Source organism: Megalopta genalis, chromosome 12 (genome assembly GCF_051020955.1).
Source record: "Megalopta genalis isolate 19385.01 chromosome 12, iyMegGena1_principal, whole genome shotgun sequence".
Lineage (NCBI taxonomy): Eukaryota > Metazoa > Arthropoda > Insecta > Hymenoptera > Halictidae > Megalopta > Megalopta genalis.
The window spans coordinates 10,967,871-10,980,654 of NC_135024.1; the positions used below are offsets into that span (position 1 = coordinate 10,967,871).

The 12,784-nt window shown below is 28.9% G+C and overlaps 1 protein-coding gene and 1 long non-coding RNA gene across 2 annotated transcripts; both read left to right on the forward strand.

Moving 5' to 3' along the window:
- The first annotated feature begins 2,213 nt into the window (after positions 1-2,213).
- On the forward strand, positions 2,214-4,622 carry LOC117222944 (uncharacterized). The gene is made up of 2 exons (XR_004490793.2): positions 2,214-2,619; positions 3,818-4,622. It is a non-coding gene; the product is annotated as an uncharacterized LOC117222944 (long non-coding RNA).
- Positions 4,623-8,483: 3,861 nt separating this feature from the next.
- Positions 8,484-11,392, forward strand: WDR79 (Telomerase Cajal body protein 1 homolog). The gene is made up of 6 exons (XM_076525476.1): positions 8,484-8,501; positions 8,776-8,883; positions 8,974-9,551; positions 10,091-10,323; positions 10,434-10,667; positions 10,734-11,392. The coding sequence occupies exons 2-6, from the start codon at positions 8,830-8,832 to the stop codon at positions 10,952-10,954; spliced, it is 1,320 nt and encodes a 439-aa protein (XP_076381591.1). The 5' UTR covers positions 8,484-8,501; positions 8,776-8,829; the 3' UTR covers positions 10,955-11,392.
- The last annotated feature ends 1,392 nt before the right edge of the window (positions 11,393-12,784 follow it).

A 12,784-nucleotide genomic window follows, 5' to 3' on the forward strand; every position in this document is an offset into this window, starting at 1 on the left:
AGACAGCAGGATTTAACTTTGGACTCGTAAAATAACGAATCTTTTTGTAAATATGCCGTAGAGATAGGCGATCGGTCGTAATATGACTGCCGATTTTATGCATTCCTGGCAAAAACGAATCGAAGCAATTCAAAACAGTCGACAATTTAAAATAATTGAAGAATATTGACGTACTATTTTATTGAAGAAAAATTTAAATACACGCGTGATGCTTATTTCTTGGATCCGGTGCAGAAAATTTGTGTTTTTCATAAAGATCCGCAATCTAGTTATGATTAAAGGTAATTGAATACCTTTGTTCTTCCACACACACACACACATTAGCCAAATTAATAGAAATTCAATGGAATAATAATATAACGTGAATAAGCACGAGAATACGTTTCTCAGTAAAAACGTATATTTTTTTGTAAATGTCTTTTTATTGTTAGCGGAGTCATTGACTGATTTCGAGGCGTAAGCGAAACTGCTGGTGCCAGAAACATCAATTGACGTATGAAGAATTAACGCGGCACGAGTTTATGAATGAGAGGCTTGGGTATGAGAATCACGTGTCCAGGCGCTGTAGTGCTTTAACGATCGAAAGCATCCTGCTTGCCCTTTCTCTCGAGCTTTGTCACACCTTTCTCTTGGGTTCTCCCTTGACAAAGGAACATTCTATAGAATATATCGGTTATAATATGCGAATAAATTTCATTGTTATCCCCAATAACACATTCAATAAAACGCTATTATCAGAATAATTTGGTTGTATATTGTATAACATTTAATTTCTTACTATGAAATGTTTGTTAACTGATCACCATGATACTTGGCGATTATACATATTGACAATTATAGCAACACTCGAATTTGTAAAGTACGTGTACGTTCTCAATAGTAAAAAAATATATTCTTTTATATCCATCTATACAGATATATATCGGATTTTTGAATACGCTGCATTAAGTTTGAAATTATTTATTTCTTTATAACGTGTAACAAATATACAACGATACTGTAAAATATTATAGTTGGAAGAAAAGTCGTATTTTTCGGGTGATGTTCCAGAATCAATTTTTTGTATCGCGACAATTAATAAAAATTTAATTATTTATGATATTTTCCGTCGATTCTCCCTCCCGCACATAGTAAATACATATCGGTCCAGGAATCCTCAGGACTTGACGATAATGGATACATCGAAACTGAGGCATAAAAACGATCAACGAAATTTTCGATAGCATAACTGAACGTGAACGTAAATGCAAATACAACTTTAATAAAACACAACTGTAAAACTGAAAAATCATGATTCCGTCTGCACGGGCGGCTTCCAGATTAATTTGAAGCACTGGGACCATATTTCCGAAATTTTTGCGAAGCTCAAGGTGTGGGAGGATGCGTAGGCGTTACAGAGTTACTTAGGCGTAGGCGTAAAAGTAGGCGGATACATCGGTGGATAGAATCGTTGAATATCCGTGTTTGCAGAACGTGTGCGCATGCGCAGCTGTGCAAAATTAAAATATACAGGGGATTAAAGAATTTCATCTTCGAATAATATTAGAAAGAACAGTAATTTTCATTTGTAACAATTGAACTGCGAATCTTTTTGTAATATAATCGAGTTAGTTCTAGAAAACACGACGCGATCGAATGAGATTATATCTCTTCTTTGAATAACAAGTCGAACAGAATGTACAAACGTTTTTCTTTTTCCAGTGTCTTTACAATTTTCTGTTTTATTTGTTCACTTTCATTATTGAGTCCACAATATCCGCAGTTCAATAATAATTTTTGTCAGATTTGAACAGAAGGAAGCGGATACGTGGACCATGTACCGGTACTAAATGATATTCGGTTTTATTTTTAACAACTGAAAAAAATTGTCATCTAATCGCTAGTGTTAGATTTCCGAACTTCCGAGTGTCATAGCTGATGACAAATCGACTTTCGAGAAGTTGTAACGAAATTTGAAGACGTTGTTGTGATTATTACTTAAGGTGATCTACCGTAATAAAGGAAATATTTGGAAATTTAACAAACTATGAACAGAAAAGCTATCGAAACAAGAAATTCGCTTTTTTTGTACGAGTTAGGTTAACACAGTTTATATACACCTTGTTTGTACGCAAAATTTGATAAAATATGGTGAGATTTGTAAATCTCGTGACATCATTTTTGAACTGACCAGTATGCCCTGCTACACCCACACACCATGCGTAGGCGTCGGGGTGGAGGCGTCGTGGTAGTTTGCTCCTGCGATGACCTTGGAAGCACTCACGTCACTAAAATAGATCACTGTGCAGGGGTGTCGTTCATCGACGTCCCAACCATTCTTCTCGATTTTCCTCCCTATTCCGCTACCTATATTTCTCTCAGACGCCATACAAAACGCGCGTGCGCCCTTCGAACACAAAAACATAACCACGATTTTGTGTAAAACCGTGAAACTCTGTATTTGATGTTATTTGATGTCATTTGTCATTTGAACTCTGTCATTTGACCATTCAAAAATCTGTTTCTGGTTGATCGCACAAAATATCACAAAACCATTTTACGTACACCCATGAAATTGATTGTCCATTAAAATTATACAAAGAAAACGTGTTTTCGCCGTAGTTCAGTTTATAACGTTTGGTACGTACAATATTACATAAATTGTGTCACGAAATTTATGTTAAAGACATTTATTAAAAAAATGAACTTTTATTAAAGAGTGAGAGGTATTATTTTTGCGAGAACGTGGTACTGATGTATCAACGAATTTAACTATTTGATTTTCTGTAGCAAAACAATTAAAAATATGTAATAAAACGAATACGTGAACGTATTTATAATAATTAATCATCTAAATCGTAAATATATGAAACTACATTTCACATGAAACTGTAAAAAACAAAACTACTCTTCAATAAATATAGTATAGTGTTTTGTTATAATTATCTACCTTTTATGTCTTCATTGAATAAATAAAACCAACAAGTGTAATATTAGATGTTAAGTAATTATACAGTAGGTATCAAAAACTTTAATGTGAAAATATGAAATGAAATAAAAAACTATATTTCGCATAAGATAATTAATAAAAATGTCCATTAGTTTTAAAATTATTTAGTTCGTGCAATTTTATAAATTGTGCGTGTATCTTTTAAATTTAAATCTTGTAAATCACATGTGATATATTGTAGGTAATATCGACATACAAAACATAAGAAAATTATAAATATACACAAAAATGTAAATCTAATATTGTTGTAATAAGTCAAATATTAATTTTGAACGACAGTTGAATATAATTATTTACATACGATGATAAAATACAATTATAGAACGTATATAGAGAAACCTAATACAATAATAATAATAGCAAAGAATAATGTTTAACAATAATTGCGTACTGTTATTAAATCATGTTCTAAAATTGAAAATCTTTCGGTGAATTAATATGAATAACAATAGTTTATCAACTGTAATATTACTATAGCGTAGTAATTATTATTATTATTATTATTATTATTATTATTATTATTATTAATGATTGTAAACCTAAGTTAAACCGAAATCAATGGAGACATGCTTTTTATTTCGTAATTTATATGGAATCCATGAATCAAACCTGAATATTATAATACATTGTCAGCAAAAATGCTTCATTTAACTTTCGTATTTACAAACATAAATTGAATAAAATGGAGGCTACATTGCTTTAATTAGGATATAATTTAGGATATAATTTAAAGTATTTCTTAATATTTTTAACTTCAAGCAGAATTCGTTTAATATTATATTTTCAAGAATATAGAAAGTATAGCCGATATTCATTTATCTGAAACAGTCGTACTTGGAAGGTCCGTCAAGACGTTGGTTACCTACGGGAGGCTTAACAGTAACAATACAGAGAAAAAAGAAGTTGTGGGAGCAGGTACTAGAGAAGTTTACCAAGATTGAGCGAAACAGCACAAAACGCATCTGCACGACTGTGTATCCGCATTCTGAAAGATATTTTACAACCAGTATTGCTTATATATATTTACACTAACTCATGCTACTACAAAATTAGTAATGTAACTAGATAAAACACTAAAACACTAATAAAAAAACACAATAAAACACTAGATAAAAAGGACGATATTGCTAATGCTATTATTCACAATAAAAATTCACAATAAAAATTATTCGAAATTATAAATATGTTGATGGCTACTATCTTCGTATTTATGTACATATTAATGTTTTAAGCAAGAAAAATGTTTCTTACTTAATAAACATATTTATTTGCTAATATTAATTGAAATCATTCATAGCTTAAAATGAATTTTTGTTCAAATGAATGTGGTTAAAAATATCACAAAAGCGTGCGGTATTATTTAATTAATATTGTTGCGTGGGCGCTCGCAACAATATTGAATAAAAATAAATATAAATAGAAATTAGAATAAAATAGAATAAAATAAAAATAAAATAGAACGGTCAGAAAGAAATAATTAAACACTCGTTTTTTTTTATTTTTAAGCACATGTAATACGTATGTGACACTTCGGTAAATATAGGCAAATCTTTAAGATTAGAATTGTTTGAGAAGTATTATATGTATAATTATATCCACTGTGTATAAAGAGAATATAAATTATGAGAACATATTTATGCGAGGTCAGGACCCGTCCAGCCACAAACTTAAGGACACGGGTTCGAACCGTTTGCTCGGTCCCTTTTCCTTGTTACAACAGGGCTCGGAATTAACCAGCGTGCAACGTGGGGATCACGAAAGCTGCGCCTCCTGACTCCCTCCGCGCGTCTCGCTCCCCGCGATTGCCTCTTTCGGCACGGAGCTCCTCAGACGCATGTGTCTGTTGCTTTATATACAGAGTGTCTCAAAAATGTCTCGTAATCTGGAAATGGAAGTTTCCTGAGGTCATTTTAAGCAACTTTTTCCTTAGCAAAAATGTGATCCGCGGCTTTGTTTATGAGTTATTAGCGATAAACATTGACCAATAAGAGACGAGCTCGGCTGGGGCGAGGCGGCTCAGACAACGAGCGCACGAATCTCGCCACTCATTGGCCACTGTTTTTCGTCAATAACTCTTAAACAAAGCCGCGGGTTGCGTTTTTGCTAAGGAAAAAGTTACTTCAAATAACGTCAGGAACCTCCCATTTCCGGATTGCGAGAAATTTTTGGGACACTCTGTATATGTGTGTATAGTATGTGCGTATGTAGCATTTAGGCGACTACGGGGAGCAAGACGCGCGGGGGGTGTCAGGAAGCGTAGTCCTCGCAATCCTCATTTTGCAGGCTGGTTAATTCTGCACCCTGACATAAAGGAATTTACTCCTTTGTTCGGGAGGAAAGCGACCTCGCCAGGATTATCCACGGGAGGATTCACAGGTGGAGGTGGTTGGTGAAAGCTGCTATACCCAAAATTCGCTAGGTAGGTTTTCAACGAGAGGTCAGTTTATCTGACGGATGGATGGTCCATCTGACGGAAAACCCTCGATAGTTGCTTTATAGTTTCGTATACGTGAGACCCCCAGGCCCCTTGTCCTTCCCCCCGTTTTGCCTAGCTGTATGCGGAGTCTCGAAGCTCGGGTCGTACTAGGACCACCGTCAGATAACTATGTACATACTTCCACAAAACGAATCGGTTTCTGCGAAAGCAGCTTGACAAGACGCGGCAGGGGTAAAGGGCCTGGTGGGGTCCCGCATATACTAAACTATGTATAGAGCAACTGTCGAAAATTTTACACTCAGACGGACACTCTGTTGCTAATGTAGAAGCAAAAATATACAGCGATAAGAAAAAATGAGATATTACCTTTTAAAACGGTATAACTTTTTTGAAATTAGACTCAACGACTTGAATTTTTTTCAGCTGATGAGAGGTATAATTTACTAGACAATGACTAAAATACCTTCTTTTAATTTTACTATTACTTGGAATGACAAGAAAACAATAAAGAACTCATGATCTTTTCTAGTCTAGCTACAGCTATTGGAAAATGTAAAAATTACGTTTTTGGTGAAAAACTGCGATTTTCGCGATCTTTAATTGTTTACAGCACGTATCAGGGTCACTACTAAGATTTACAAATTGTACTTTTTAAATTTTCGTTAGAAGTTCCAATAAATAAAATTAAAAGCAGAAGTTTTTTATTTTCTTTTTGTTATTCCAAGGAGTAGCAAGATTGCAGCAAGTATTTTAGTCATTGCGCAGTAAACTAGTTCCTCCAACATTAAAACAAAATTCAAGTAATTTGATCCAGATTGAAAGAAAGTTATACATTTTAAAAGGTAGTAACTCAGTTTTGCTCCATCGATTTTGTATCCATCGACAGTCTTCGGATGCATAATGTATTTAGGAGAACAAGAAAATCAAGTTGATGTAATTAATTATAAATATAGCTAGTACTGATGCCATTTGCATTATATTTAGACGATATATGCATCAGCTGAATAAGGAAACATGATTGTAATATGTAATTGTTTAATTGTTCATGTAAATGTTTATTTAATGAATATTATCATTATAATTCGTGATTTAAGGTATTAATGTACAGAATATATAATTTAGTTATTAATATATATATTAATAACTAAACTATTTATACTATAATTATATTATAAATTTTATTATATGTGGGACTGTTTATATTACAATATAGATAATAATATTTATAAGAGATAAGTTAATAAGTAATATCAATATTTACATTAAGTAAATATTTTACAAGAAGATAAAATAATTAAGGTTTTTAATATCTAGTCCTATGTACGATATTGTAATGTGAATTCCATGATACACAGTACTAGTTTAACATTGGAAATGTGAAGTTTTCGGAATAAATTCGTATAAATGAGTCATGATTTTACATAGAAAGTTAATGTATCACAGGTCAACGATTGAGAATAATAAATGTTACAAACATATATTAATATAAAAAGTATTCATACGCTTTTTGAAACGGAATAAGTTTTTCATAATTAGGCCAAGCGATCTAAATTTGTTTGGGATGTTAGAGGGATTAGTTTAGTAGACAATAGCTAAAAAATCGTTTTTAAAAATTACAATTGGTTGAAATGATAAAAAAAATGAAAAATAATGTTTTTACAACATTTTTATCTGAGATTATTTAAAAAATGCATGTTGCAGATCTCGGTAACTTATATATACAAGCTGAAAATTGTATTGAAATCGGTTTTTACACCACCTATAAGTAATATGCCATTATCTAATCCCAAGTAGAAGACAGTCTATTATTCATCCCATAAGGGTTGTAATTTTTCGCGCTAGCTTCAGTCTAGTTAGCATGTTCAATATTTTCTGAATAATCAAAATTTTATACTTGTGACCACGAAAAATACATATTAAAACGCATATTATAAATATATTACAATCTGTATTTATGTAAATTTATTTCATCATCAAAAGAATTCTCGTAAAGGTTAATCGCACAACTTTTTATGCTTACTATGCTCAACAGCTTTTGGAATGCGATTTTCGATCAAATGTCAAAGGCAATACTTAATATGAAACATTTATCATCGAAATCTATGATTTTTTATTTTTAACAATGTTTCTACAAAGACATTACCATTAAAGCGGAAATAAGTTGATAGATATGATAAACTATATAACGACGAGATTCTTAGCTTTTTGAATTCCGAAAAAAGAACAATACATTTCTTGGTTTTCCAAATAAATATCTGAATTGAATGAAATTCTTATTTTGATAATATTATAAACATAAAAGTGCCTTTGTCAGAATTTATTAAATACATTCATTTATTCATACTCATAGTATAATCAACATCTTGTTATTAGCGTATATTTCTTATATTAAATACCGAATCGATTTCTGTTATTCTCTATTACTTTATGAAACCAGTAACAAAAGCTGAAAGCAAACAGTTTTCGTAATGATATTACGATATCTAATTCAAATTTTGTATTGTCTCGTTCACTTGTCTCTCATAGTTTGTGGGAAGCGCTGGATGAAAATATAAGGTTTAATAAAATTATGATTTTAGGAAAAATGAGTTTGGATGGTCTAATTTGTTATAACTTTCTATCAACGTTACATCGAAATTAAAGAATTAGTAAGATAAAATATCAATAATTCAGTAAGTTAAATATGTATATCATATTATATAACACATTATATACATATTTATACATATATGTATAAATATGTATAATTATTTTTATTAATTTTATAATTTCAAATGCTACATGATTAATAATAAAAAAGGGAATAAAACTACAATTACATTTTCAACACGATTATAACAATACAAAATATCACTATCCTTGAAATTTCAACATAATTTTTATTGCAAATTCACAATTTTATCAGATAAAGATAAACTATTTCCAAGGTTATATTAATTTCAAATGCATTTATACTAATACATGTAGAATGTAAATTACATATGTTAAATTCGATAAATAGAAACTAATTTTCTATTTGAAATTTAAATTGAAACAGTCCACTATAATACATGATAACCAATACAAAAAATTGATGTAAGTTTGGTACCAACATAATTGTACAAAAACATAGTACATATGTAACAATAAATAATTCAAACATATTTGATATTAGATTTTAAAATGTATAACATGATCTCAAATAGTAAAACGAAAATAATAATTTCATGTTTATGTTATTCCTTGTGTATTTGTCAATCTAACCTGTTACGTCTTAGCAGTATTGTGATTGTAAATAATCTTCTTAAAATTGAATATATTAATAGAAAAATATATTGATGTGTCGATAGTGTAAAATAATAATATTTAGAAAAACGACTCGTATGCTACAGCAATTGGTAGAGGTCATTATCTTTATATAAACATGGAAACTTCTCAAACAACAGAAAATTTAAATGAAACTACTGATTCAACTGTGGTAAGTTCAAAAATATAAATTAACATGGATAAAATATCTTTTTTAATTTAATGTTTGTTGTGCCGTAATGATTTATTATTTACATTATAGCCAAAATCATTGACACTTGAGGAAATATCGCAAGAAGAAATAAGTGGAGTAGCAATGCAAGATTTAAAGAAAAGTGAAGGTGTAGGTGAAATGTTGGAGAATTTTAAAGTTAAAGAATTACAAGAAAGTTCTGAAAATACCAATAGCAATACAAAAGAAGAAGAATCACAACATGTTAATCGTGTTTGTTATAAATGGGATATTCCATTGAAACAATTACGTGAAGCAGTTGAAGAGTATCAGCCGACTAAATCCTGTGAAAATTTTACAAAAGGTTGTCAGTGGTCACCTGATGGAACATGTTTATTAGTATCCTCAGAGGATTTTAATAACCGAATATATGAACTGCCACATGAATTTTATTCTGAGAAGATTCCCTTAAATGTAGAATCTACTAATATGACAGCAATATTAAATATAAAAGAAGGAGGTATTATATATGATACTTGTTGGTATCCTTACATGAATTCTTGGGAACCTGCAACCTGTTGTTTTTTGAGCACTAGTAGACAAAGCCCGATACACTTGTGGGATGCTTTCAATGGTGAATTAAGAGCAACATATAGGGCTTACAATCAGTTAGTAGCATGAATTATTTTAATCACTATTTATTGAACTACAGTTTCGTAATAAAAGCTATGCTATGATAGTTTGTAATATTCAACTAAAGACTATATTAAAATAAATCATAATATTGTAAATATTTTGTATACAAATATTTATAAACTTGTATAATATCTACACACACTTTTCAATACTTTTTACTACTGCTGCATTAAATAATAATTGCAGATATAAAATTATTTTAATTTGTAATTTAACCTATTGTAATTTTTAATTTTTATGTATAAAGTGTTTTAAGAAATTTTTACACAATTTTTATAATGATTCCAATGTAACATTTTATAGTCAGAGAAAACCTTTACAGAGCTAAATAATTTTATATCAAGCTATTTCTGATTAATATACTGATAACTATATAGAAATTTTAATTTAATAAATATTTTTATCTATGAGAAATATTTTATTTTATGAAATCACAAAATTAAATTTAAGTAGAAAAATTGTTTAGGAGCAAACAAAAGATACCTTTACGTGTATTATTTTATTATATTAGAGTGGATGAAGTAGAAGCTTCAATTAGTGTGCAGTTTATTGATTCTGCAAAAGAATTATGGGCTGGTTACAAAAATGCTTTAAGATTTTTTGATATGGAACGTCCAGGTCGCCAAATAAATACTATTTATTTTAAGAAAGAATTTCCAAACGTTATTGGTCTAGTTTCCTGCATTAGAGAAAATCCAATCATGCCTGGACTAGTTGCTTTTGGTACATATTCTAAATGCATTGGTGAGTACTACAAATAAATTAGAAAACATTAATACTAGATAATCAATTTTATTATTTATTTATTATATTTATTTATTTATTCTCATTATTTATTTATATTTAATATTTAGGTTTATATAAAAACGGACCACTATGTTCTTTTCAAACTGGAAGTGGTGTAACTCAAATTGAATTTAGTCCTTGTGGTACAAAATTATTTTCAGCTGTTAGACGTAGTAATGAATTTTTATGCTGGGATCTTCGTAATCCTGGTACTGTACTTCACTCTTTTCAAGGACGCCAAGCTAATACAAATCAGAGAATACATTTCAATATTACACCTGATGCCAAACAATTAATTTCAGGTATGTGTATAAATAATTGAACTTCAAATTGTTATTAATTACAATGAGAATATTTGTTCGCTTTAGGTGGTACAGATGGAAACATTGTCATTTGGGAGTTATCAGAAAGTATAAATGATGCAAATCCTAATTTAACACATCAAATAAAATTATCTAGTGATTGTATAAATGGAGTAAGTTTACATAATACTTTACCAATACTTGCTACTAGTACAGGACAAAGATTATGTGATAGTAACAAAAGGGAAAGAGATAATAGTGTTAGATTATGGTCTCCGACTTCATAATCTTTTATAATTCATGGTATTGTATATAAACATTTCATTTACTATAATTGTACCATTCTGTGGTTTGAGGTACAATACCATTAGAGAATTATCAACACATCTCAATTTTCAAATGTTGAATTTATTTATATGACTTTAAATGAAAAGTACTCGTGTAGCTTAGATATACATATTGTTTAAATTCCAGTGCTATTTAACATTTAACTCAAACATAAAATAACATTTAATATTTATTATTATGATGACATATACAGAATGTGGACAATTTTGCTATATAGATTTGTTAGATTATTCCATTTCATTAAGGTATTATTATAAGACAGAAAGAATAAATATAATCATAATGTAATAACAAATTTTATACAACATAAAAATATAATGTATTTTTGTATTTTGAATATATCTCTTGTTCAAAGAAAATAAAATGAAATCAACTAACATACATTTACAAGAATAAACTAATCTATGTATGTATTAGCTATAATGAATATGTATATATTTTTAATATTCCATACTTAATTATAATGTATTATAAACGTATTATTGTATTTTTATTTTTAACATCACTGCATATAAAATCTAAATTTAAAATATAGAAAATATTTTAGAAAATTTACTTGCTTTTAAAATAAACTAATAAAAAATATAAAATTAAGAAAAGTATGTATTATAGACAAATTAAAAGGAAGTTTATTTTTAACTTTAGTTTACTAATGCTCGTTATATTGTTATTATGATATCATTGAAAATCTTTATTACTAAATACATGAAAGCATATATGCTAATAAATTATTTTATATACTTCTAACATTATATCATCAATATTGCTTATACATACAATACTTTTAGAACTCCTAGTCATTGTATGCTGAATTATATATAGTTTTGCTATTTTCATATCTTATTAATATTACGTGTAAAATATATATATTTTGTTTCTTTTATTATATATTCATCTTTCTTTATTTTTAGTTACATCATTTCCTGATTGTAATTTATATGTTTCATAAATAAAAAATTATTAAAATAAATTAATTACAATCAAATTAAGTAAATACAAATTATTAGAGGCAGTATATTTTTATTTAATCAAGCATTTCGAATTAAATTAATTTCCTACTACAACCCTATTGTAGTCACGTCACTATTTCAGAAACGAATACAGCATATCTTAGTATTTAAGGGGATAGAGTAGTCACGTGACTTTGCGGATTCAGCAGGTTGGTATGAAATGTTATTACCCAGAGATGTGTAGTTGTTTGATAAATATAAGATGGAGCCACCGACGTTTTCTATTAGGAATAAAAAGAAACTTCTAACTTTTGAACCATTGGAGGTATTGTAATAAAATTTTCACTAAAAATATTTAAAAAATAATCGTTTTTAACTCTAGGTAATTACATATTTTTTGCATTTGTTAAGCAATAATTTTTAATTAATTTTGATTGATAGTTTTGATAAAACAATTGTTTAAATATAATTTTACGAACTATCTTTTACTTTTTAAATGTGTATTTTATGTGTATGTTAAATATAAAAGCGAGTAATCTTTTCATAATTATCACATACAACAAATTACCGAATAGCTAAATACACATCTCAAACGTGCAAATAGTTATTTTTATAATTATTTATAATAATTATAATTTTTTCAGCGGTGCGGATTACGAACTTTTTAACTAACTTTTTAACCATAACAGATATTGGTACGTGATTTGGTTACAATAATATACACATATTATGTGACAAACAGGTTTGAAAAATGATAAAAAATTATATTAAAAATATCTAAGTTATTATTGTTATCATATAATTTATCTAAGTTTTCAA

Bases quoted from the DNA above. Each gene is read 5' to 3' on its own strand.
- WDR79 (XM_076525476.1), top strand. From the start codon at position 8,830: ATGGAAACTTCTCAAACAACAGAAAATTTAAATGAAACTACTGATTCA. The intron at 8,884-8,973 runs GTAAGTTCAAAA...TTTACATTATAG, and splicing joins AAACTACTGATTCAACTGTG to CCAAAATCATTGACACTTGA. The intron at 9,552-10,090 runs GTTAGTAGCATG...TTATTATATTAG, and splicing joins ACATATAGGGCTTACAATCA to AGTGGATGAAGTAGAAGCTT.